The sequence below is a fragment of the Leiobunum rupestre genome, chromosome 6 (assembly GCF_980474605.1).
Source record: "Leiobunum rupestre chromosome 6, qqLeiRupe1.1.hap1, whole genome shotgun sequence".
Taxonomy (NCBI): Eukaryota; Metazoa; Arthropoda; class Arachnida; order Opiliones; family Sclerosomatidae; genus Leiobunum; species Leiobunum rupestre.
The window spans coordinates 22,845,865-22,871,880 of NC_143389.1; the positions used below are offsets into that span (position 1 = coordinate 22,845,865).

Sequence of the window (26,016 nt, forward strand, 5' to 3'; positions counted from 1 at the left end):
AAGAAGAATGGAGCTCCAAGTATGGAATTAATAATTTGAGCCACATTTTTCTTATTAATGACATATCGCTAGACTTTTCTGTACATGATACTATGCACGTTTTTCTAGAAGGAGTCGTATTAATAGAGCTAAGAGCTTTATTACATTTCATTCGCAGTGAAAAATATTTTACACTGGCATGGTTGAATTCTCAATTGCATCTTTTTGACTATAGCTTTCTTGCAATAAACAGCAAACCAACGCTAATTGATTAATCGGCATTATCTGACAAAGGTAGCATCTCAATTTCAGCCTCCGCCTGCCTAACACTTAAGTATTTTGCCTTTTATTTTGGTTCAAAAAGTACCCCCTGAAAAAAACAAATTATTGAATTTCAATCTCCTCATTGAAATAACCTTTTTAAGTACATCCCCATTTGTAATAGAGAAAAGCGCTACCCAATTAGCTGAAGCTATAAAGACCTATCATGATAATTTTTTAATTGAATACCCAAATGTCACCTTAACACCAAAATTCCACTATTTGATTCATTTTCCTCGACAACTTCTTTTATTTGGCCCTCTAAGACACCAATGGTGTTTGCGTTTTGAAGCTTCATTCAGTGTTTTTAAAGGGAGAAAATAGGGCTAGTTTAAAAACATTGCGTTAAGCATGTGCAGTTATCACTTGCTTCGCAATTGTTTTACAGAGTAATTGTTATGGATTACCAATGAGAACTTTATCTATAGTAATGATGAAATAACAATTTCTAAAGAAGTTCTTATTTGTAATTTAGACGAGGATTTGAATGATGTGTGCTCTAATTTTTTAAAAGTACATGGACATGTCTATAGACCTGGGCTTACTTGCATAAATTTAGGCCAAGTTCAAAATGAATCTCCAATTTTTGCAGTTAAAGATTTTATTCTATACTTTAATGAAAAGAAAATTTTTCTTGTACGAAAGTGTAGAGTGTCTTCTTATATTCAGTATTTAAATTCTTATGAAGTAGTGTTTTCTGAAAGCAGAGCGTCTGTAGATTTCAATGAAATTGACAATACTTGGCCAGTTCCAATTAGAAGATTTTATCAGAAAAATTGCGTAACAAATAAATATTAATGTTTCATCAATTCTAGCTTGTAATGTGTTAACAGAACCTTAAATATCTTCTAAAGAGGAAAGGGACAGTGACGTCACTTGGGTGTTTTAGGCAACGCTTGAGCCACCAGAAAAATTACTGAAGCACCCCCTAAAATTTCTTAATAGCACGTCCTAAAATTCTAGGAAAGCTCCTAGTAAAATTTAGTCTAATATTATAGTACTTGTTAAAACTGTTAGTAGATTTTAAAATTGAACGATTATTGATCTATTGTTTCTATTAGACAAATAAAACGGTTCCTATATTAATAAATTATACAAGAAAACTTTCTTTTCTACCTTTATTTCGCAGTTCTATATCTAAGCCGATACCTTTTTGGATATTGGGAACCCTAGTTGGGTTAACGGCTTAAGCGCCCCCAAATTTAAAATCCTGGTGACGCCACTGGAGAGGGAATAAAACTTTTATAATTGTGAAATACAGCATTCATTGGACCAATAGGCCTTTAAAAGTTCAAAGCATAAATGCAGCAGTAGTATTCATGCCTTGAAGGTTTATCTTTCGAAGTACAACTGTATTTCTCTATTAAAACATGATTTTCGTCCACTTTGCTGATCTTTTTATCTTAGTTGCCAAAGTTAAGGTTCTATAATCGACCAATGGGGTCTTTTGTAGTTTGTTTTAAAAATGCTGCAGGAAATATCTTTTTTTTTTTAATGTTTACTGCCCGATTCCAGTCGTGAAATTGAACCAAAACTTTAACAAAATTGTCTTTTTTTGATGACAATAGACAAATATTTTTAAATCATAAATATTATTTAAGTTTATGGTGAATTTAAATAAACAATTCAGCATTTTAAAAATACTCAGAAATGCTAGACAGTAGAGGGGTTAAAAGAGGAATGTGTAAGGAATGTGTAGGAGAGTGCGAGGAGTATATAAAACCTTCGGTACCGAATGATATGAAATGTTTATACTGTTTGTGTCCGCCGACAAAACATGAAAAAGGTAATTTAGTAATGTATAAATTATACCTCAATGTATACATATTTTTTAAATTCGTTTTTTAACATTAAGTGTTAACAAATGACGAGCCAAGTGGTGCGTGTAATATAAGTGAATCAAAGAGATCTAATAAAGTAAATGAGTCTGGGGAAATGGAACAAATGGTGCTAGATCAGAAACCTGATGTGGCACCTGCACTGAATGATTTTACTGACGAAACTATCCAGTTAAGCTTAGGAAAATCACGTGAGGATGAAAATGAAAATTCTTTAGGTAAGACATTTTTCATGTACATTTTTTCTACTAAAGCATATTTTATATAAGATTGAACATATATATATATATAAGGAGTTAAAATATATCCCATTCATTTATCTTAAATAATAGATTTTAGTACTTTTCCTGTTAGTATGTATAGCCTTAAAATACCTACAGCCACAATTCTTCCTAGTATCCTCGATATAGTTAAAACAGAAAATGATAGAGAAGTTTAAAAATGAAACCCTAATAGTTAAAAAAGTAAAATAAAGATACTCAAATCAATAGGTCCTAGACTAAAAATTAAATATGCCATTAAAAATGTTAAAATAGCGAGATTTACACAACTGGAGACCAGTTTTGTGTTGTTTGGGGTGCATAGTACTGTATAGAAATCTGTTTGATATGATGCAACCAAAACTAGGAGCAATCCACTACTCAGGCTGGGTAGTGGATTGGTTGACACTCTTGCCTCAGAGCAAGAGGTTTGATACCAGCTTGTGGCACTGGTTGAAAATCCAGAACCACTCCTTCGTAGCGTTTGCAAGTTATCTTTCCACTGGTTGAAGGGGTTTCCCCCGAGGTCTTTGTTTTTCTAATTTCCATAAAAGCTTGCTGAGGTTAACGGTAAAAGTTATTGTAACGAGCTGTCGGCTAGCTCACATGGCATGAAGGCCTTGTCACCACCGTCCTATGCATTTTAATGTGGCCACCAGTAAATAAGGCATTACAAGTTGTATGCTGACTTGGGCCTGTGGTGGTAACTAGGGTATTAGCCTAGCTGATAACAGCAGTAAAAGGTGAGTCGCCACTGAGTGAAAGTAGGTGGGGTGGCGGAGTGGTTAGCACTTTTGCCTTGCAGCAAAAGGGGCCGGGTTCGAACCCAGCTTGTGGCACTGGGTGAAAACTTGGAACAACTCCTTCTGCGTTGAGTTTGCAAGTTCTCTCCCCGTTGGTTTAAGGGGTTTTCCCCCCGAGCTCTTCGGTTTCCCCTTCCATAAAAACTTGTTGAGCCTTACTGTAATAGTTAGTGTTGAACAATTCCATGACAAATGGTCACAGCATGTCAACCCTACCTCAACCGATTTGGTTCAAATTTTGTATAGGGGGTAGCATGTGTATACGGGAGAAAAGTATACATTGCTATAGTAAAGGAATATTCAAATGAATATGGCGACTACTTAATTTCTTTTATGTATCCACAATTTAGTTCTTCGAATTATATTTGGAGAGTTATTAAGGACGAATGTTGGGTATTACCAGAAAATGTGTTGTGTAGAGTTGACGATGCTATTGTGCCACCAATAAATAGCTCAAAATATTTGTTGCAAAATAGTGACAAGGTGAAAGTTGAACTAGTTATTGAAAAACGTGAGTTCCATTAAATTTATATTAAATTCTTATTTTCTGGTGTGAAATTCATAATTAAATATCTCGTGATCTAGAAATATTACTTTGGGATTTTAACATTTTATGGTAAATCACGGCCAGGGAATTCGAAAATGACCATTATTTTTAAATTAAAAGTTCTGTTAAAGCCAAAGGTCAAAGGTCAAAGGTCAAAATGTTTGACCTTTAATTTTGACCATTAATTTTGACCATTAAAATTTGTCAAATATTTTTTTGGTTTAATGATGTAAAAAGAACATTTCAATAGCTTGAAAATGGCGTAAGAAATTTGAAAATCGGTTGAAAACTCGTCATTTTATATCTCACTCAACGTTAAGGGTCAAGGTCATTTTGAAAGATTTAGACCTACTGTATCTCCTAAAACCGCTGATACGATTTTAAAAATAATCGGTAATTCAGTTTTACCGATTTGAAAACCCCCTATACAAAATTTGAACCAAATCGGTTGAGGTAGGGTTGACATGCTGTGACCATTTGTCATGGAATTACTCTGTAGGGAGCTGTTGGCTCGCGTGGCTTGAAGGGCTGGCCACCACCCTCCTACGCATTGTAACCCGGCCACCTGAATTAATGGCTTCAAAAGTCGCTTGATGACTTAGGCCTAAGGTGGTGCCTTGGGTATTAGCCTAGCTGATTATTATTATTATTAAAGAACCACTAATGGATTGAAATAGCAATTGTTAAAACGTAAAATGGTAGAAAAGTCCATGTTACGTCTGATGTAATGTAGTAATGTAATCTAGCCTCCTAGCTTTCCATATTTAATTGTCCCAATTATAAATTATTTTCATTCTTGATTTGATAGTCCTATATTTGCTTAATTTCAATATCTTCCGTTTGGAAAAAGAAATAAATTTATTTTTTAGTTTAAAAATCAGCATTGAACCCTCTATCAGTAGCTTTGATAAACTTATACTTATGATCAAAACAGTAAAATAAGATGTTTAGTTTAAAATTTACCCTTTCCACCTCGGTTTTAGGTTTGATAGACTTATCGTTGCTATTATTATTATTATTGAGTGAGGTGGCAAGCCAAGAACTTCGACCTAAGGTCCATTGTGCATCCCCAAACTGGGTGACTTAAATAAGTCCTATTGCTGACACAAAGCTTAAAATCTGCCTGGCTGTGATGATAGAGATGTCATACATCTCCAACCGGTGCATACCCAAATGCTCAAACCTCTGGGCTGCATATAGTAATCCTCCTCAGCTAGACAAGCTCTACAAATCAGGTCATCACTGACCCCATTAAGAGTTAAATGTTTAATTAGATGGCAGTGGCCTGTAAGTAGACCAATAACAATCCTAATACTAGCCCTAGAGAGCGAGTGTAATTATCTGGCTCTCTCCCTAGAAGGGCCAAGAGTAAACTCTTTGGCCTGCCTTTGACCCTCAATCTCAGACCATTGTCTGAGTTGACGATCTGACATAAACTTGGAGATCAAGCCACGTACAAGTCCACGGGAGATGGGGAGAGCAGGTTCCGGCCCAATGAACCCAGCCCTCGCACCTCCCTTGGCCAAGGCGTCGTTCCCAAGAACACAGAGGAGATCTAAGCAGCTAAAAACCAGTTTAGAAAGAATAATATACTGGCTGAGAGCTCTAAGAGCGGCCTGGCTATCTGAATAAATCTGGATAACCTTATCCCATGATACCCCTGATGTAGACAGTAAGCAACACAGGAGCAAATGGCAAAAATTTCCGCCTGGAATACACTAGTGTGTATCCCTAGGCTTTCATAAAAGCCAAAAATTATTAGTTGCTAAAAATTAATTCTTGATTAAATGAATAAAATTATTTTTTTTTTAATTTAAAACTCACCCCTCTATTCTAGCTTTGTTAGTCCAAACTTTGTTAAATTTCAGTATTTCTTTGATTAAAATATAAGAAAAAAATTTTACTCTTAAGAATAAAATTACATTTGGAAACAAATATTAAATAAACTTTTTTCAGAAGATTTAAGTGGAGTAAAAGCTCAAGTTGAGGACTTTGGAATGCCAAAATTTTCTCAAATTATTCAAAGTGCTTTGGCCAATGGATCTGTTGTTTCAAAGGGGTATTGGAACAATTTTACAACCGAATGCTGTCTTCACTATATCAATTTCAGTGGTATTGACAATCGATACGCGTATGAAAAAATTGGAATGACCATGATCAACAAATATCCTTGCTTAAAAATGGCAGGACATAATGAATGGGTATGTTAAACATTTCTTAATACTAAGGTGTTTATAACCATTTTGGTTCAAATTGTGGAATTTTTAATCTTGATTTAAGGTGAGAATCGCTTTTTTGCCATGGGAATCAAATTGTTTCTGACATCACAATTTTGTTAGTACAAAAGGTTCCGCTTAATATGACTTTGGTTAAAGTTGTCGTCCGTTTAATGCTACCAAAACTACCAAACTTATTTACTGGTATATCTTAACATAGAAATTATTAAGGAAAAAGTACTTTTCATTTAAAAACCATTCTAAAATAAAATTTAGAAAAAAAAACTGGTCGACTAGTTTTGGCAAGTAGTATTGCAATGTAAATTTATATAGTTTTGGGTAGGGTTGTTACAATTTAATGGGTCCTTGCAATCTAGAGGGGATTGATCATTAAATTTATGAAACTTTTTCTAAGTGCAGTTTAGGTATGGTCCATAAAAATAAATTTACCTTTTTCATTTACATATTTCAATACTGTTAATTTTAAAATAATTATTGGGTGGTGCTATTATTTTGGTGTTAGAAGAAACTGTGCGAAAGGTGATAAAATACGTGAAAAAGTAGATAAGTCAATAATTAAAAGGGATAATATAGCTAAACCCTAAACAAATTTGAAGACATTAAAAAACTTACTAAAAACTCGTACCGATAGGTCTTCGAGCAAACAAAAAACGCGAATCTCGGATCAAATAGATCTTCGAGTAATAAACTACATAAAAACTAAATACAATAGCCAGAAATTCCAACGGTAGACCGGTATCGTTCTATTTGGAACTCATCAGTACCGTGCGGGAAATCTGGCTGGCGACTGTTATATCGAAAAGAGAAACTAAGACTAAACATTAAAAATTTCAAAACGCGTTGCAAAGTAACGGGAAGCCAAAAAGGGGGAGTGTGGTGGTGAAAAGTATATACTTTGTATTTCGTTTTTATGTAGTTTAGATCTATTTGATCCGAGATTCGCGTTTTTTGTTTGCTTGAAGACCTATCGGTACAAGTTTTTAGTAAGTTTTTTAATTTCTTAAAAAATTTTTAGGGTTTAGCTATATTATCCCTTTTAATTATGGACTAATCTACTTTTTCGCGTATTTTATCACCCTATTATTTTTGAGTTTTTAAAATTATTTTAAGCTAATGAAGCACACGATAGTGCCAATGGCAACCCTACTTCTTAGTCTTGAAAATAGCACTCTCAATGCTAAAACAAGTTGACCAGTTCTTTCTAAATGTCATTTTAATTGTTTTAATTAAAAAATATTTAAGCAATTTGTGTAAATTTTTATTAGCTTTTTGTTAATCTTAGTCACTTAAGGTTAGAATTACCAATTTGTCTTTCAACCTTTCAATATTGAAAATTTACCATTTATTTATGTTTTCATAAAAACCGTTCAGTAAACATGACTTATCTTGTAAAAATGCCAACAGAACAGTTTGACCCTTACTCAGGGCATTACAGAATTGATACAGGGTAAATTGAACTACGTGGGAGGTTGGTGGATAACCCTGCCTAAGCTATTTAATTTTACACGATTTAATTAAAACCTATAGTACAATCAGGATTACTTTGGGGTAGGACTTTATGCTCCACCCCGCAGCTGCAACAAGTGCACAGAGAGCAAATAGGGAAGCCGAGGCAGACATACCTTCAAAATTCCAAGGTGTTTATGAACACCATTGGCCATTTAGAAAAGATCTTCCTCATGCCATAAAAATGATAAAACTAGTAGTGCCTCTGCGACACCCACCTCATAGTATGGGGCTATAAGGAAGTTATATATTCATGATTCGTGAGTGTTTATCAATTCCTTCCTTGTGATCATTAAGTGGGGTGGCGGAGTGATTAGCACTTTCGCCTCCCAGCAAGAGGAGCCGGGTTCGAACCCAGCTTGTGGTACTGGGTGAAAATCTGAAACCACTCCTGCGTAGTTTGCATGTTCTCTCCCCACTGGTTAAAGGGGTTTCCCCCCGAGATCTTTGGTTTCCCCGTTGCATAAAAACTTACTGAGTTTAACGGTAATAGTAAGTGTAGGGAGCTGTCAGTTATTCTCTGTCGTGGCTTAGTTGATTATTCATAATGGGTGATCTTTTCATATAAAATTATTGAAGATAGAATTTTGTTTTTTTACAGTTTCAATTTACTAAGTGCCTTAGTTCTAAAATACGTAAAGAGAGACACAGAAGAAAGCAAGAGAAGAACAAAGACCGAAAAGGGTTTCTTCGTCCTGCTAAAGTAGCATTAACTTCACCTTCGGAAATGGCTGATTCTCTGCCAACTGATCTTTCACATCCTAAAAGTGTTAATGCTTCGGGAATTTATCTTTCCTCTTCCAAGGCTATTTGTAATACGAATAAGAAAAAATCTGGAAGGTGAGATTATCATGAAATTTAAATGAACGAGGAACGTAGTGTCGCACCTAAGGGGCCTGGACCTCTCCATATTGTTTGGCTTGACATTGATTTTTAATTGCATTTTTTAATGAAGCCTTCGCTTTCTCCTCCCCTAAGAAATATTTCTGGATGTACGAACTCAACAGCGAAATCTTGAGTACTCTAACAGTGCTGTCAAGTATGTGTAGTGACACATACTCAACAGCATTGTTAAAAGTACTCAAGCTCTGGCTAAGTTTTATGTGATTGCGGTTTTAGTAAGAACTGGCCATCTTCTTCCAGTTCCTTCTAAATACATTGCGTGGCCAAATATTTCCATCTTAACTTTTTTCATGTTCATAAGTTTGCATTTGTTTTTTTTTTAAATTGTGATAAGAGTATATCCCACCAAATATTTCCATCTATAACATTTTCTTATTTTCATAAGCACCCTCTTGTTTTTTTTAGTATGGCCAAATATTTTGATCTAGATTTTTATTTTATTTTCCTAAGCATGCCATTGGTTTTTTTTAAATTCGTTATATGGCACAAATCTTTTAAGTACTGTTTTTTTAAAAATGTGGTAAAGCAAAACAAATGTTTTAATTAAAATTGTGATATGGCACAAATTTGTGTCTTCTGTATGGATTATACAGATTAATAATAAAACTGATACCTGATATATTTTATAAATGTGATTTCCTGAATGAAATGTTGTTAAAGGGGCTCCAAAGTTCCATGGCAAAAAAAAAGAAAATTGAGCATGCTTTTCCTTCCCCCCAACCCCTCACTCGGCCTTGGCAGACGCGGGCAGAGTTAACCGTAAATTTCGCACTTTACTGACTTTACACACATTTTGCCACCGAACTTTGGAGCCCCTTTAAGTTCAACATAGGTGCTAAAAACTATTGCCATAAGCTGATGGAAAATTACATTTACCACTTACAGATTAATTATTTCAGGACTCCCGTAGTGGTGTAGAAAAAAAACTTATCCCTTGGTGTAGCTTTGACTGTACTAAATTTCTGCCTCATTTACACCCCCCACCCCTCCTCATCATTTTTATAACTTTGTGGAAGACAGTAGCTGTACCCATGTTAACGTACGCAAATGAGGTTCTCGACGTCTCTAAACCTATTTTGGAATCTCTCGAATATGTCCAACGTGAAGTCGGTCCATACGCCTTGTGTGCTGGTCCGATAGCGGCGCATATAAGGGAGAAATGGGCTGGAGCTTGATGGTCGAGCGAGAAGCACGCAGAAAACTTAAGTACCTCGGATGCTTGAAGTTCATGGCTCCCCACTGGTTGGCGAAGAAAGTTTATGTAGTCGCCCGCAATTTGAGTCACTTCAGCTCTCGCTTTACGAGACCCGCGGCTATTCTCGATCGCACATATGGCGTTGGAACTCAACGATCTGAGGCACGATCAGAAGTGCAGTGGAACTGTTACATCGACCAAGATGTTAACCGGCACGCGGAGATAAATTGGCTGAAAAAAGTGGAGAGTCACCGCTCACTTCAAGTGTACAAAACTAAAGCAAGACCGAGTGCTGAAAACTATTACGATGGTAGCTTTCCCAGTGGCTTTCTTTTTCAAGCTCGGACAGGTGCTTTATTAACCGGTGAACGTTGTGGCCAGGAATTCGGATCTTCGACAAGATGCGTACAATGCGGTGAAGATGTTGAAACTTTAGAACATGTTTTATTGGCTTGCTCAGCTTTGGATGATTTCCAGGAAATCCAAGATTGGAGAGAGGAGACTTTCTATTTACCCGTTGAAGACCTTCTCGGACTATCAGGAAAGGAATGGAACCCCGCTCTCATCAAACACCTTTTATCAAAATGGCATTGGCAAAAAACTCGTGTAATACAACAGAAGAGAAGTTCCGCGACTCAATAATATTTTTTTTTTGCTCTTGTGTTATATATATATATATATTTAGTTCAATGTAATTGTTTTAATTCTATGTTGTTGTGCTCCCCTAAGCGGAGCCGCCCTGATATAAAAGGGCGCGTATTGTACGCAAACAAATAAACCATTCATTCATTCATTCAGAAGATAAAAACTGACCGTTCCAGTAGTTTTTTTTTAATTATTTAGTTTCAACAAGATGACTTAGGTTGGAACTTTGGCTTTGGACGAAATTGGTAGACCATTTTTGACTCTGGTAGATCAAGAGAAAGAATAGATATCAGGGAAGTGCTACTTTTAAAGGGACTTTATAGAAAGACCTAGTCGATTTGCACCGAAAGACTTATTTTAAATTGACTTTAGAGGGTCTCATGAAAGATCTTTGAAGATTCTAAAGCACCGTATAATTTCATATAATTCTAAATTAATCCTATTAAACTCCAGTGGTAAAAATAAAATTGAGCAAACTTTGATTTACTCACTGAAAGTAAAATATATTGGTTTTTTTTTTGTATTTTGTTATGACCCAATTGATAATTCTCTTGACATGCTAGAAAAAAAATTATCTTAGGTTATCCAATCCTTCTTTAAATGTAGCACTATAAATTTAGTCTTATAAACCGGACATTTCAATCCTATACCTTTAGTTATTTTATTCCATAGTTAGATTTTTGTTTACTATCTGTGAGCTCTGTTTTGTCGTTTAATATCTGGACGACTCGTTGACTATAGATAAATTTGAGCAAGTATTTTCTATATGTTCATTTGATGTGTCTTAAATTTGGATTCATGAATATTTCTCTGTCCAACCTGCCGTACAAGTACGCATTCTTCACATCCATGTGGCAGTGGACCCATTGGAATGCCATGACGAATAATGATATGAAGAACCGTATAAGAGTAAAACAGACGACAGGTGAGAAGGTCTCATCATAATCGACCCCTTCTATTTGCTTGTAGCCTTGATTCTTTGGTTTTTCTACAACTTCTGTGACCCCGCGGTCCGCTAATGTCGCCATTTCTTCGTCCATTGCGGATTTCCATTCCTTGACCTGGGGTGACTTCATGGCTTGTTGGTACGTCTTTGGAACAATAACCTCAGTGCAACAAACTTCATAAATCTCGCCAATGTTATCTTCGGTTATTGTGGTGATAAGCGTTGCAGTGTTCTTTTTCGAAAAATCCCAAGCAGCAATATCATGCGGCAAATCGTTATCTTCCAAATATGTCTTTACTTCTGTCTTTGATCTAAATCTGTCCACATCGGGGCTGTAATAATAAATATCAGCCATTCCTTTGGTAATTCCTTTTTGTCTATAAGTGACTCCTCCATCCAGGTGGTAAATTTGGCGCGGGCTGAGGAACCGGAGGCGGTGGAATCACCGGCTGGGGAGCCATAACAGCAGGGGAAACTGGTTGGAGGAAAATTGATTCCTTAGCTGGTATAGGAACAACATTAACATCATCGTGATCCGCATCTTTTTGCGGCCATATAAAACAAAGTCCTTCTTCAGGTCTAGACTTAGTGATATATTCCATCCCCAAAATATTATCATCAAATTTGACGTGTCTGGATTCAACCACCTTACGAGTATATGGAAAATAAATGCGGTAGCCTTTTGTATGGAAGGCATAACCGACTAAAACACCAAGTTGGGCTCTATCAGTCAACTTATGTCCTTGTTGCTGTATAGGAATATGGACAAAAACCAGGCTACGGACACGCCGAAGATGTTGAGCACTTGGTTTATTCGCCACCCAACACTCATGCGGTACCTTATCTCCCAGCAAAGAATGTTTCAACCTGTTTTTCAAATATTCCGCTGTCGAAGCCCACAAACTCAATGGTAAACCAGCATCTTTGATAAGAGTTCGTGTACAATCCAAAAGCGTTCTGTTCACCCTCTCAGCTATGCCATTCATAGGTGGAGAGTACGTGTTGGTGCGTTCGTGACGAATGCCCATGCGATCACAATGAGTCATGAATTCGTTGTTGCAGTATTCAAGACCATTATCAGTGCGATTAGCCTTTATTTTCATCCCTGTTTCATTTTCGATATAGCGTTGAAAACTGTCATAACGCTCAAAAACATCGTTCTTCCGAGCCATGGGATATACCCAGATTCTCCTACTGAAGTCATCAACGAATGAAACAAAGTACCGTGCTCCTCCTAAAGACGGGACGGGTGCTGGTCCCCAGACATAGGAATGAATAAGGTCGAGGATGGCACTACTCCGAATGGTTCCAATACTCTTATGCATGGCTTTGGTGCTTTTACAAAGTTGACAAGGGACGCATGTCCCAACTTCCCCCGATAAAGTACCCATTCCTCTGAGCATATGGTGCGTAAACATGTACATGAGGTCTCGAGCATTAACATGACCGAGCCTACAATGCCTTAAATCAATGTCTTTGAGCTTGTTACTGGTACTGGAACATACATTAACCTCACATCTAGTGCCATCTTGCCGAACAGGTTGCGCATTCTTGATGGTATATAAATTTTCAGGTGATAGGACTCCTTGGAACAGAAATGTTCCCTTTTCGTTGTAGATAGTATACCTTGATTTTTCAATGGTCGACCGATAACCTGCTTTGTCAATGAGCCGACCGGATATAAGATTTCTCCTCATTCGTGGCGTGTACATAACGTTCTTCAATAAATGAAATCCTCCATAACGACCTCCAATCTGTAAACGGATATCTCCACATCCCCCAATTTCAGAATTCCCCTCACCACAGGCTGCAACTGCGGTCAACGGCTGAAGAGACATAAACATTTCTTTAGTGTTACAAAAATGATGAGTTGCTGCTGTATCGAGAACCCAATCGTTTGATTCAATGGAGGAACAGTGTCTAAAGTGTGTAGTTCGCCTGTGGTCAGGTTGTCTGCTCCAACACTCACTAGCTTTGTGACCCGGTTTATGGCAATGGAAACATGTTACAGGTGGACGGGAGCTATTGTTCCTTCCACGCGTTGATTGACTTGATCTCTGTCCTCCACGGTGAGCCTGTACTGTGAGTGCGTCTGCTTTAACTTGCGCTTCGTCCCTCTGAATTTTTCTGCTGTATTCTGCCATTAAAGTCTTCTTAATATGAATAGGCGTAAAATCCGTATCACTATAATGATAAATCTGTTGTACTACATTATCGTAACTCTTGGGTAACTTGCTGATAATTGATATGATATATCTTTCTCTGCAACTGTTTCACCAGCCTCTACCAACTCTCGCTTAAAGGGAATATAACCTCTGTTATTTCTGTCGCCCTCCAAGGGTTCCAATATTGTCCGCTGCCTCCCATGGCTTTTCACACCTGCGGCGCTGATAATCGCTGATTGTGAAGGGAATAAAGGAAATTGATGGGGTCTTCCATAAAGAACGCGTTGGAGGTTCTATTCCATTTAATGTCATACAACCGTCCAATAAACGATGGGATCGACTCTCCTTGTCTACAGCTAATTGTATAAAATGTCTCCCGTAATGCGGCAATACGTGCCCTGGATTTCGGACAGAATGCCTCCTTTAAAGCCACCCAAGCTTCATGGGGACCTGTTGTTATAACTATTAGAATTCGGCAATCTTCACCAAGCGATAATGCTATAATTGATCGTGCCTTAGCTGCTTTAGATTTATAACTCTTGATTGCATCAGCTGTAGCGTTTTCCACTTTCGGCACTGTTTCAGTTCCAATCACCATCTCTCAATATTCCCTTTCACTTAATATTTGTTCTATTTCATAGCTCCAGCTTTTGTAATTTTCATGATTCAATTTGATAATTCCACTCACTAACATTCGAGCGTCCGCCATTGTGATTATTTATATTGATGGTACAATATTGACGTCATCTAGAAACCGGCGAAAAATTCGGCCTTGGCGAATTATCCATTGAGTTGGGAATATTAATCTAGAGATCCAATCAAATCTGCTCCCCGCGAAACAAGTTTTTGAAAATTACGAATGTGTCGTCTCCTCTAATATGTTATTTATTCTATAGAAGGTATTAGGTGTTGCTGAAGTATAGTGGCATATAATGTTGTTGGAGTAAAGTGTATAAACTAATGGACTAATGTAGATTGTAGATAACAGCTTAGTGACTCAGCCTGAGTCAGTTAATGCGCACCCACTGAGGCATGAGCATGTTTAGTTCCCCTCTCCACATGGTGTTTAGCGAGTTTAGCCTAGCATAAGCTAGTTCTTTGTAACTGATGTATTTATATTTTTAACTAGTTTTTAATTAAAACAATTAATTAATTCTTAGTCAAGTATCTTTTATAATTTCCCCCAAATGTCTTGTCCAGTTCCATATGCCAAAGTCTTCCACTCTGCTGAAGGCCATATAAAACCTTAATAAGTTTTAAGCAGTTTCCTTCCATTGAGTTGGGAATATTAATCTAGAGATCCATTAAAATCTGCTCCCGCGAAACAAGTTTTTGAAAATTACGAATGTGTCATCTCCTCTAAAACGACGAGAAAACGTTATCATATGACCCGTGGTGCTATCCATTATTTTTGAAAAAAAAAATATTTTTGCCGGAAAACACGTCTTATTTGAACGAACCATTGAGAGATAGACGGCGCCACGGGTAGAATGTTAAATTTTTCTCGTCATTTGGGAGCAGAGTCAGCAGACGGCAGTATTCTTATTTTTAAAAACTTGTTTCGCGAAAAACTGAAATCCGACAGATGCTCTAATTTTGTTACGATCTCGTTCCATAGATGTTACAATAGAACATCTGCAGAAGCACGTAAATTGCACCTAGAGTGCATCTGGAGTACATATATGTTACACATAATATCATCTGCTGAACACTAAAAGTGCATATGTTCATGTGTTCAAAAGATGTCAGGTGCTCTAATTTTGTTACGCTCTTTAGGTGTTTTTTAAACGTGCTGTAGGCGTCACAACCATAACCACTGAAGTGGTTATGGTTATGAACTTTACGTGAAACAAGTACTACTAAATCGCGGTTATTACTTCTTTGGTGTGAAGACTTATATTCTGTAAATAGTTAAGATAAAAAACTTTCTGATCGATTAAAAATATTATTAAGTGGTGCCTTAGCTTTGTTCAATAATATAACTCAAACTGAGTCAAGACGCTTGACAAGGGGTCGGGCCATGGCAGAACAGAACTTCTGCTTCCAAGTCTCTTGGGGTTCCTTTCCTTGAATCGAGTGTGCAGGGTCTTTTTATACCCTTGGCATGTCCGTCATTACTTAATGATGGTGCTCTTCTTGGCAATGGGTCCCTGGGTCAGATTGGGGTGGCTAACGCCTTTGGCTATTCTTTTCCGGGTCTACGTGACACGGTCGTTTTCGGATGACGTCGTTCGCGAGGTTTGAGATCAAGTGTTTGCGTTTTTGCTGCCCCTAATTTGTTGTTATCCGGGATTGCTTATTCGAAAGCATAAAATGTTTATACTAAGTTTAATTTGGGGAATTTTATGATAGTTTCAAGGTTTCGCGTGTGGTGATTTCTCAAAATGAATTCCTGGGGCCTAGTCTTAATACTGCACTCTACATTACTTTACATTTAAACTGTAATATTCGACTAAAACTTAATGGGGATCACCCTTAAATAATATTCCTAGTCTATGGCCATCAGGTCAAGTAGTTCTTTACGGATTATATATCTAAGCTCAGCGACCGGATCGGGATCGACCTCCCCGATCCTGGTTACAATTGCTAAAAGATGGCGCGAATGCGCAACAATCTTCAGCCAAAATTACGTACAATTCAAGGTATCTCAAATTCACCGCAATAAGTTAGACCCCCACCCAAAAAGTGTTACTAGACGTTTGCCTTTGAACGCAGATTGTAGTGCTGATTAGGGGGGTCTACAGCGCTCTCACCCCTTCTACGCCGTCTCTTCCTCTTGGGACGAGAGAGGGTTTCCTCTTCTCGTCCGGCGGTTCCACCCCCTACTGGTTTTGTCTCACGGAGGGTCATCTCCTTGCCACGGCGGGGTGAAAGTCTACAGCTGGGACACGTGCGTTACTCCGATGAAATCACCGGAGTTTGGGTCCCCCAGCCGATATGTCAAAGGAGTGGTCCTTTCCTGCACAACAAACGGCCCCTCAAACTTATCCCCCAACAAAGCCGTGCTACCACGACTAGCGTTTGTAGAAAACAGCTCCATGACGCTTGTCGTAGTGCAGTTTTTGCGTGAGCTACGAATCCTGTAAATTCAAGCGTGCATGGTCGATTGCATCATGCAGCCTAATTTTCAGTTTCTCGGCGTACGTGCCTGCCCTTCGATTACCGGAAGTATTTCCTGGTATCAACTCGCAATCCAGGGGTGCGCGAAGCTCTCGGCCTAAGTTCAAAGCGGCGGGCGAATACCCGGTCGCTTTGCTCTCGCCTGAACGCAAAGCAAATCCTAATTCTGGGAGACGGGCGTCCCAGTCCTTATGTCGTTCAACATAAGAAATTATCATTGGCTTTATAGTTCTATTCATCCGCTCAGTCAGATTTGCCTGAGCGTGATAAGGGGCCGTCGTCTTAGGGCGTATGCCGAAATCCGATCTGGCCCTTTTGAACTTTTTACTAGAAAATACGGATGCATTATCAGTTATCACCTGTCGTGGGAATCCATATCGACAGAAAACTTGTTACATTTTCTCCCATATTTTCTCAGTAGTCATTTTCCTAAGCGGGTAGAGTTCTGTCCACTTTGTAAAATGATCTACTATGACGAGTAGGTACTGATTTCCCTTGGCACTTCGAGTGTAGGGACCCATTAAATCAGCGGTTACCAATTCAAAAGGCCTTTCACTGGGGACGCTAGAAAGTAACCCGGGGGTTAACTGCTGGGATGGCTTACTTTTCAGGCACACCCCGCAATCCCTCACATACTTGATAACGTCCCGCTTTATCTCTGACCACGTGACTCTGATTTTCAAACGTTTAAACGTCTTATAAACCCCCTGGTGGCCGGCAAGCGCATCGTCATGAAAATACTTAATGAATGGTACGCTAAGTCTCTTAGGTACCACCAATTTCCAAGCATTTTCAAGCCCGTCTTCATCCTCCTCGTCCCAAGGAGCGAAGTACCTAAACAATAGGCCATCTTTGTCCATTATATACTGATCTCGTACTGTCCCGGCTTCCAATGCCGTATTCGGACTTCCAGAGCTTCTAACCCACTCTAACTCAGCGATAATCCTCGCTTACCTTAGATCAGTAACTTGCGAACTTATGATGGCTTTCCTGTCGAAAGGCAGCCCCCACTCCTTGGAAGAGTTTTCTCCTTCCGCGGAGTCAGAAGAGTTTTCCACTGACAACGCCAACGTCACCACCGCTTCTCACTGACCATTCTCGGAATCGAGAGGGGCCCTGGATAAAGCATCCGCTACAACGTTCATTTTCCCTGGGCCCAGCTAGCAAGTCTGCCCACCGGCTCCTTAAGGTGTCGTAACCACTTCAAAGCTTGGTGATCGGTTTCGATCACAAAGTCCGTACCCTCGACGTACATTCGGAATTTCTTGAGGGCGTATACCACAGCAAGACATTCCAATTCCGACGTCGAGTAGTTGCGCTCCGCAGATACGAGTCCCCGGCTTACAAGGGCTATAGGGGTCAACCGTTTCCCGCCTTTCTGCTCCAACACAGCGCCTAAGCCCTTTAAACTCGCATCCCATTTAAATCCGGGAGCGCCAACTCCGCCATGTTTTTAACCTGCCTACTTAGTTCCCGCATCGCATTGGTATGGGTACCCTCCCAATGCCATTTTGCATCGTTTTTCTGCAAATAGTACAACGGCCTGGCAGTTCCCGCCATATTCGGGATGAACTGCCGATAATACCCGATCATTCCGAGGAATCGCTGCAACTCAGTTACATTCTTGGGCTGAGGGAAATCCTCTATAGCCCTAAATTTATCCGGATTTGGCTTGCAGTACCCCGGTCCGACCTTATAGCCCAGAAGCGACACCTCGTCCGCGCAAAGTTGCACCTTGTCCGGGTTAACTGTTAATCCCGCTTCGGCTATACGCTCTAGAACCTTTCGAATGTGAATCAAATGATCCTCAAACGATTCGGAATATACGACGAAATCGTCGTAAAATCCCAAAACAAATTTCCATTTGTAAGGAGCTAAAACGGTATCCACCAGACGCATGAACGTGCTCGGAGCGTTTTTCATTCCAAAAGGCATCTTTTTGAATTGAAAAAGCCCCCGATGACAGACGAAGGCGGTCTTCGGCCTGTCACACTTCCTAACGTTGACTTGATAAAAGCCTTTCGAAAGGTCAAACGTGGTGAAATACTTCGCGCTTCCCAAATACGCCAAAATATTTGGGATTGAAGCCATGGGGTAACAGTCAGACTCCGTTACCCCGTTTATTCCCTTAAAGTTAATGCAAAGCCGTTTGGTACCATCCGGCTTGCCCCCTACTACAATAGGCGCAGCCCAAGCTGAGACACTGGGTTCTATCAAATCTAGATCCAACAACTCATCAAACGCCTTGCCAATCTCCTCTCGCTTTTTTTTTACTAGCTGGATGGGGGTGAACGAAGATTGGCTTGGCATGGACCGTTTCTATCGCGTGTTCAATGATAGAAATTTCGCCGGGTCGTTTCGTAAACACTTCTCCGAAATCCGAGATGGTTTTTAAAAAAAAGTTCCCTCTCCCCATCCGTTCACTTAGACTTTGAAACCAACATCGCCAACGCTGCGGGGGTTCCCACGGCGCCTAGAAACGAATGTTCCAAAGCTCGGAACCGTAACAATGGGGGATTTTTCCCGCCAAATGTTCCGTCAGCACACCGGTTGACCAAGTTAGTGCAATTCTGAGTATTCGGAAGCTCTCCCTCGTTACCGGCTTTCCAATCGTCAGAATTTTGCCGAGGTTCACTCCCTTTCCTGGATGTACATCCATTTAATTGGAAGGCCTCCCTCGCCAGTTTCCCTGCTCGGGACATTGGCGTTTGATATGTCCGGGTTTCCGACAACAATAACAAACTAAATTCTGGCGCACTGGCCTAAAACTTTCTACAGGATTCTGCTGGAAAATTTGCTGCATTGGTTAAGGAGCGACTGCCGCGCTCGACCAATTAGCAGACTGCCTCTGAATCCTATAATGCCAATAAGGATCCAGAGCAGCTAGGTCTACTCCCATAACACTCAGAGATACCTGGCTAGAATAAGCCGGCACTCCGGTGGCTGCTAAACTCACCGCGCCACCAGTAACAGGGGGCGCTCGGCCAACCTGTCCTTAAGTTCCCCCGTAAGCCAGAGTTGGCTCTAGGGATTCTAAAGCGGTGGGCGGGGGGCGATAAATGGCTTGCGCGAGAAGGTCAGATTGAATAATATTGGCCTCCTGCGACAACTCTTTCAGGGTGGCGAATGCCTTTCCCCTTAAGTGATGACGATATGTCGGGTGACATTGCCGTAACACTCGAGCTACCTTATCAGCCTCGGTGGCGTTTCCCCCAATACGCCGGTAGTATTCAGCTATACAGTGAATATACTGCGTCAGGGGTTCATCCGCACCTTGAGTTCGGGTATCCAACTCAATTTGGATACGCTTGGCATAATCGGTGGCTAAATATTCGTGGCGAAATGCCTGACGAAAAACGTTCAAGGAAGGAAACACTCCTCGGAACGACCACCAAAGTGCAGCGGGTCCCCGCATGCACGACGGTAGTACCTGCAAGAGGATATCCCCTTCGCTGTACCCCGTAACCGCCTGATACCGGTCGAGAGCCTCCAGGAATTCCAACGGAGACTTCTCGTCGGCCGGACCCATGTAGATCGGCACTTCTACATTTAACTTAACCCTCGGGATTTGGGCAGCGCGTGCTCCCGCATCCCAGCTTGTCGCATAACAGTCCAAGGCCTCGCGCAAAGCACGAGCCATGACTTGCGCCATATCATCCTGGGCACCAGTACCACCTTCATTTCCCAAAACCATTTGAGAATTCATAATATCGAAAATTGTATAAATTGCAGTATAGAATGCTTAAAACTAGAACGAGTTTCCAAGTTAAAATACTTGGGTATCACAATTGATGAAAATTTGAAATGGGATATACACTTAAATAATTTAGTCCAAAAATTAAGAATGTGTATGCCACGATTTTATGAATTGAGAAATTTTCTCTGTTTAAAATGGTTAAAAACTGTTTATTATTCAATTGTGCAATCTGTTATATCATATGGAATTATAGGATGGGGTGGTACGTTTAAGACTTATATAGATAACTTAGAAATAATACAAAGAAAAATTATCCGAATATGTTTAAAAAGAGATCGTCTCTAATCTAGTATGGCTCTATATGCTGATTTTAAAGTTTTCACCGTACGACAAATATACTCAAAAATAATTTTATTACATGTATTTAAATTGCGAGATATTATGGTACCAAAAATATAAATTACAACAAAATCTAAATGTAATCAGTGAGAAAATGCATAAAAGTATTGGACAAAAACATGTATCTTATCTAGGTCCTAAACTATATAATAGAACGGATATAAATATTAAAAAATGTGAATCGGTTTTAAAATTTAAAAAATTGATAAAGGCCTGGTTAATTGAATTTGGAATTTGTTAGTTATATATAATTTTATGGATTTTTTATTATAACCATCTATTTTCTGTTTCTTTTCTCTCCGCTACTAAAATTTCAAATGTTTATATAAAAAATGTAATAATGTAAAATTGTTATTTTATTATTCCCCGGCCACGCACGAGCAATATTGCTCATGTGACCAATGGGGAGCTTCATAGAGTTTGTCTATAATTGTAATATTATATAAAGCATCAATAAAATAATAAAAAAATCCGGACCTGGTTTTAATGTTTAAGACCTAAACCGCGACTCTAAAATCCCTAGAGCCGCCTAACCCCAAACCCCTCCGGAAAACCCACTGGGAAACAAAGGTACCCACAATACACTAATATAAAAAATACACTAACACTAAAAATTTAACTAACCCATACCCCAAAAATTACACTTAAAAATTAAAATAACATAAACTCTCGTACATTCAACAACTAAGGCTTCACGTTGGGCGCCAATTGTGAAGCCTGGAAATTGTCGGCTTATGTCTAAACCATGTACGAAAGTTACACTATAAAATACTCTTTATTAATAATATATTTATATATATTTACCAAATATTACAATGCATGGCAACTAAACTTTCTCTAGAAGAGAGAATACAAAAGATATGACTGGTTAGGTCGGAGTCCGTAACCAAGCGAGTTAAGGCTCAAACACACATACGGTTCGCAAGCGATTTCGCCTGCGAATTTTCGCGCACGCGCCCATGAGCCATGACTTCCATTCTACTTAAGCCATGCGACGTGACGCGATTTGCCAGCGAAATTTCGCGCGCGAAGGCTATGTGTCCATTGTCAAAACGTCCCTTATATAGCGGGCCCCTCGGATAACGCTACCGATCTCCAACCTAATTGGCTGGAGAAGAAAGCCCGCCAAGAAATCTTTGCGGACTCACTGTGGTGCAATAGTAAGCGTCACCGGTAACTTTACTCCGCTCTTAACCCTTCGGGTCAGAGGTTGCCACTTTTGGAGATTTCCGAAGGTGGACGATGCGAGCGAGGATGAGTCATCCCTACCTTCCCCAGCAGCGTTGGCCCGAAACAACGAGATAACTCTCTGAAGTAAAGGGAAAGACTGTTAGCGACAAAGCCTACATGTTATTATAGTGGATGCTAGATGAAATTTATTTAGAATTGAATAAATTGGCATGTTTACTGAACAAAAATATTTAAATTAAAATTCATTTAAATTATGTTATTTGGCCCTAATTTAAGCGTTTGTAATGATCCATTGGTTATGGTGTGTAAACACGTTATCTATGATATTCCTTTAAATTTATTTTGTAAAATAGTAATATCATACATACATGTATGGTAGTAGAAAAATACTGTACTCTAGTCTTAGGGGTAAGGATTCTAAAGATTCTCAGATTATTTTTAGTTTCACCCGTTTTGACGTACCTGTCGAATGGACAAAGGCCTATTCAGTAGAACGATTGTGCCCATTTTCTGAAACGCGAAGACTAGTTAAACCTCTCTCAGGGGTTGTTCAATTGCTACACGCACCCTCGAGAGAGCAGAATTTTACTAATATCATCAATTTCAGTCTGAAACTCTAGTTCTTTGATGCGTTATTTATATAAATTTTCTGATATCTTGCTAATAAATATTTCAAAGTAAAATGTGTTTATCCCATTGAATACAAACTATAAAATATGACTAAAATATTTTTTTAAATAAAGTTTCACTGTTTTAATATGGTATTTAATATTATATGTTACAATTATATGTTACATAAGTAGGGTCAACATGCCGATTCTAAAACAGTACAGTGGAAGGCCTCCACCGAGTGGAGACCGCTCCACCGACTGGACAGTGCTCCACCCGGTGGAGGCCGCTCCACCGAGTAGTAAACGTACAAAGACAGGGTGACGCTGGTGGTGAATTGTAGAAGGCAGCCGCCTTTCTGTGTATTAATGGTTGATGGTCATCTCTTTACCCCCTGGTCGAAAAGAAGGGCTATGATCCTGATTGACCGTCCCCGCTTTCCGTTGGGTGGAGAACTAGTAAAGCTAAACATCACTGGTGGTGAACGTGTAACGCTATAGAGAGTGGTGCATAAGAAAACGTAAAGACCCCGATAGAAGGCAGCAGTCTTTCTCGCTATTAATGATAGAAGGTCCCCACCTGCAGAAAGAAAGAGTTTTAATCCTGATTGACGTTCCCCGCTTTTTCACCGCCTGTATGAAGCGCGTACGTTTCTCCGATACTATTGTATACGTTCTACCATACGAAGACCGTGTAAACTACGAATTGAGAAATAAACAACATTTTATTATGCAACTTAGACTTAAATTTGAACCACTGATTTCCCCGGTATTATTAAAGAGGCGAATGAGTGGTGGTGAATGTTATAGCGGTGGAGCGAAATCCATGGGTTATCCGCTGTGGTGATGTAAATACCATGACGCAATAATTGAGTATATAAACTCGAGCGATCAGTGGATATGCATTCAAACACGAAAATTCAAGTCAAGACGAATAACCCGACAAGAACTATGTAAGTAAAATTTCCATAATCCTGGAGAAAAATTAGTTATGTAATTTTTGAATTATAGGTATAACAAATTTCATTTTTGGACTATAGGTATAAAAAATCGATAGTCGTTGATTTTGAATTCTTTGACGGGCGGACCAGAGATGAAAAGCCGGAGAAAATAGTGAAAGAAGCGTCAGCATGTTCGGCCGAAAGTACACCTCGGGTCGCATCGTGGACTTTCCTCCCGCCGTACCCCCGAGCTGACCTCCCTTCCCGCACTCAACGACAGAACACTTGGGTAGAAAAGAACATACACGGCCTCGCTTGGGACTATGGTTTCACCCCGTACAACAAATTGGAAGAATGCATGCGAATGGCTACTCACGGCTATGACCGCGTATTTTGTAAAGGCGAGGAGAAATGCGTATTTTTATTAGAACTAATACACCGCGAAGTGATAGACTTAAATGGTGTAGGGTGTCCGAAGGTTACTGAATTAGACGAAGACGGACCCATGTTTGCGTGTCTTACTCGTCACAAAACGAACTTTTTAAGTAGGAAATATTCATGCGCTCTTGAAAAGAGTACATTATTTTCCGAGTGGCTATATAAAAATATCAATCTTGTAACTGAACAATTATCAGATGAATAAAAAGCAATTTTATTTAGCTCAAAAGTTTTATTTTTATCTTAAAAATATTTTAAAAGTACATTTTAAAGAATTAAAAAACATTTTAAAGAATTAAACAACATTTTAAAGAATTAAAAAATATTTTCAAATTCTAATTGGGTTTGGAAAGTTTTCCAAGGTGGCCCTTGTAGTACACGCACCTAGATGTTGCAATACGGATGCATCTAGAGCGTCCAGCATGTTCCTCCCCGAAGGTTACTGAATTAGATGTAGACGGACCCATGTTTGCGAGTCTTACTCCTCACAAAACGAACTTTTTAAGTAGGAAATATTCATGCGCTCTTGGATGTATAAAAATATGGAATATATAAATATGCAATTGGTAAACGAATAAAAATATTTTGAATTACTACTGAAATTTTTATTTTATACATATTTAAATGCGAATTGAATTCGGGAAAATGACTACAATTTGATTTGTAATCCACTAGTCTAGTTTCTAACGGTACCATGTATTTTCCGTGATTTACGAGTGATAGATACTAAATATAGGGAGAAACCTAAATACCCTAGAGTAAAACTACTGTTGCGGAAAAACCATCAGGTGTTCGCTAGTTTTCGATGAACAACGGGAGATGGTCAGTGAAACGTTTTCTTAATGTATTTGGGATAATCCATAGTAGAAACCACTCTCCTCGAACATCCCCACTTTCTCCCCTTTATGTCAATCATTGACGCGCGTGAGTTTTGGAGAAGATTACAAAGTGTCCCGAAGAAACCCCTTATCCTAACTGGACCCCTTAACTTTGAATACGTCACTTTCAACCAATACGGAAAAAGAGAGAGATGCATCGCAAAAAATTGCACAATATTGTGTTCTGGGTAAACATAGATTTCACCACTCTCTCGGACACCGCTATAGACATACGTCATTATTATCTAATGGGAATCTTGGTGGTGAATCGGTAAAAGTGCCGAATCATGTTAGGTCTGTCAATCGGTATAAAAGGGACGTGTAAGGGTGAAAAAGGTCACATTCGACTTCAAGATGTATTCGTGAAGTACTTGTAGCCTCGTTTTTACTCAAAAAAGAAACCTCGACCGTCATATGGCAACTGTTCATGGTAATACTACGTTTAATTGTTCTGTATGTGATAAATCTTTTTCGATACGCGATGCCCTTAAACGTCATCAACGTGCAAATAATCACGGTCAACCCGCGGTACCCGTCCTGTCTCTGCAACCGCCGCCGATGCCGTTTCTCCAACCCGGACCGTCTTCGAGGTCTGAGCCGCCGCCGAGGCCCGAGCCGCGTATCCTAGATCGGGTGGTGCCATCTACGGCTGCTTCTCCGTCAACTGAGGCTCCCCGAAGCGCTAGACCATCATCCCCGCAGCCGGGTTCGTCGAACTCTCCTGTAAAAAGGGCTTCATCCCCAGACTCTTTTTATCGTAAACGAGTTAAAAATGGTAAGTTTCTTTAACTCATTTTAACATTTCTTACATGAAAATAAAATATCTTTTTTTTTATTAGAAGATCATGCACCGTCTGATCCTTTAAGGGTACATTCCCTTAATGAGTTATTAGACGCTGCGGTTGCGGATGAAAATAACCATGAGTCGATTATGAACAATTCGTTGTACTTATTCTCCGAAAGTTCTAACAACGACCCGTTAAATGAGTTATTGTGTACCCAAGATGGTGATGATAAACTCAATGATTATGTTGTGCGCGTAGAAACCGCCCAAACGTTAACACCACAAATTACACACAGCGAGTGTGATCGCGTGATGGACGCTCTAGAAGTGATTTTTAATGATAATGACGCGTTATTGGACTCACAAGATGATGAGGGTTTAAAAGACTTTGTAGAAAACTGGGATGCTCAACACGGTGACGGCGTAATCGTTCAACCCGAATCTCAACAACGGGATCCCTTAAACAATCTATTGGACTCGCATCCCGAAGACGAATGGCTTGGTGAACATTGGGATAATTTTCAAGCCCTACATCATCAACCAACCGCAGTTGGTTCAGCCGTTGTTGACCAACAAGTTGCCACCCCTCCTAACCCACCTACTAACTTTCCCGCT

General features: G+C 39.3%; 1 protein-coding gene across 1 annotated transcript; it reads left to right on the forward strand.

The window, feature by feature from the left end:
• Window positions 1-266: 266 nt before the first annotated feature.
• On the forward strand, window positions 267-8,908 carry LOC149940405 (uncharacterized). Its single transcript, XM_090177740.1, has 5 exons — window positions 267-273; window positions 1,949-2,086; window positions 2,156-2,356; window positions 5,705-5,949; window positions 8,093-8,908. Exons 2-5 carry the CDS (start codon window positions 1,951-1,953, stop codon window positions 8,333-8,335), a joined length of 825 nt encoding a protein of 274 aa, XP_090033866.1. The 5' UTR covers window positions 267-273; window positions 1,949-1,950; the 3' UTR covers window positions 8,336-8,908.
• Window positions 8,909-26,016: the final 17,108 nt, after the last annotated feature.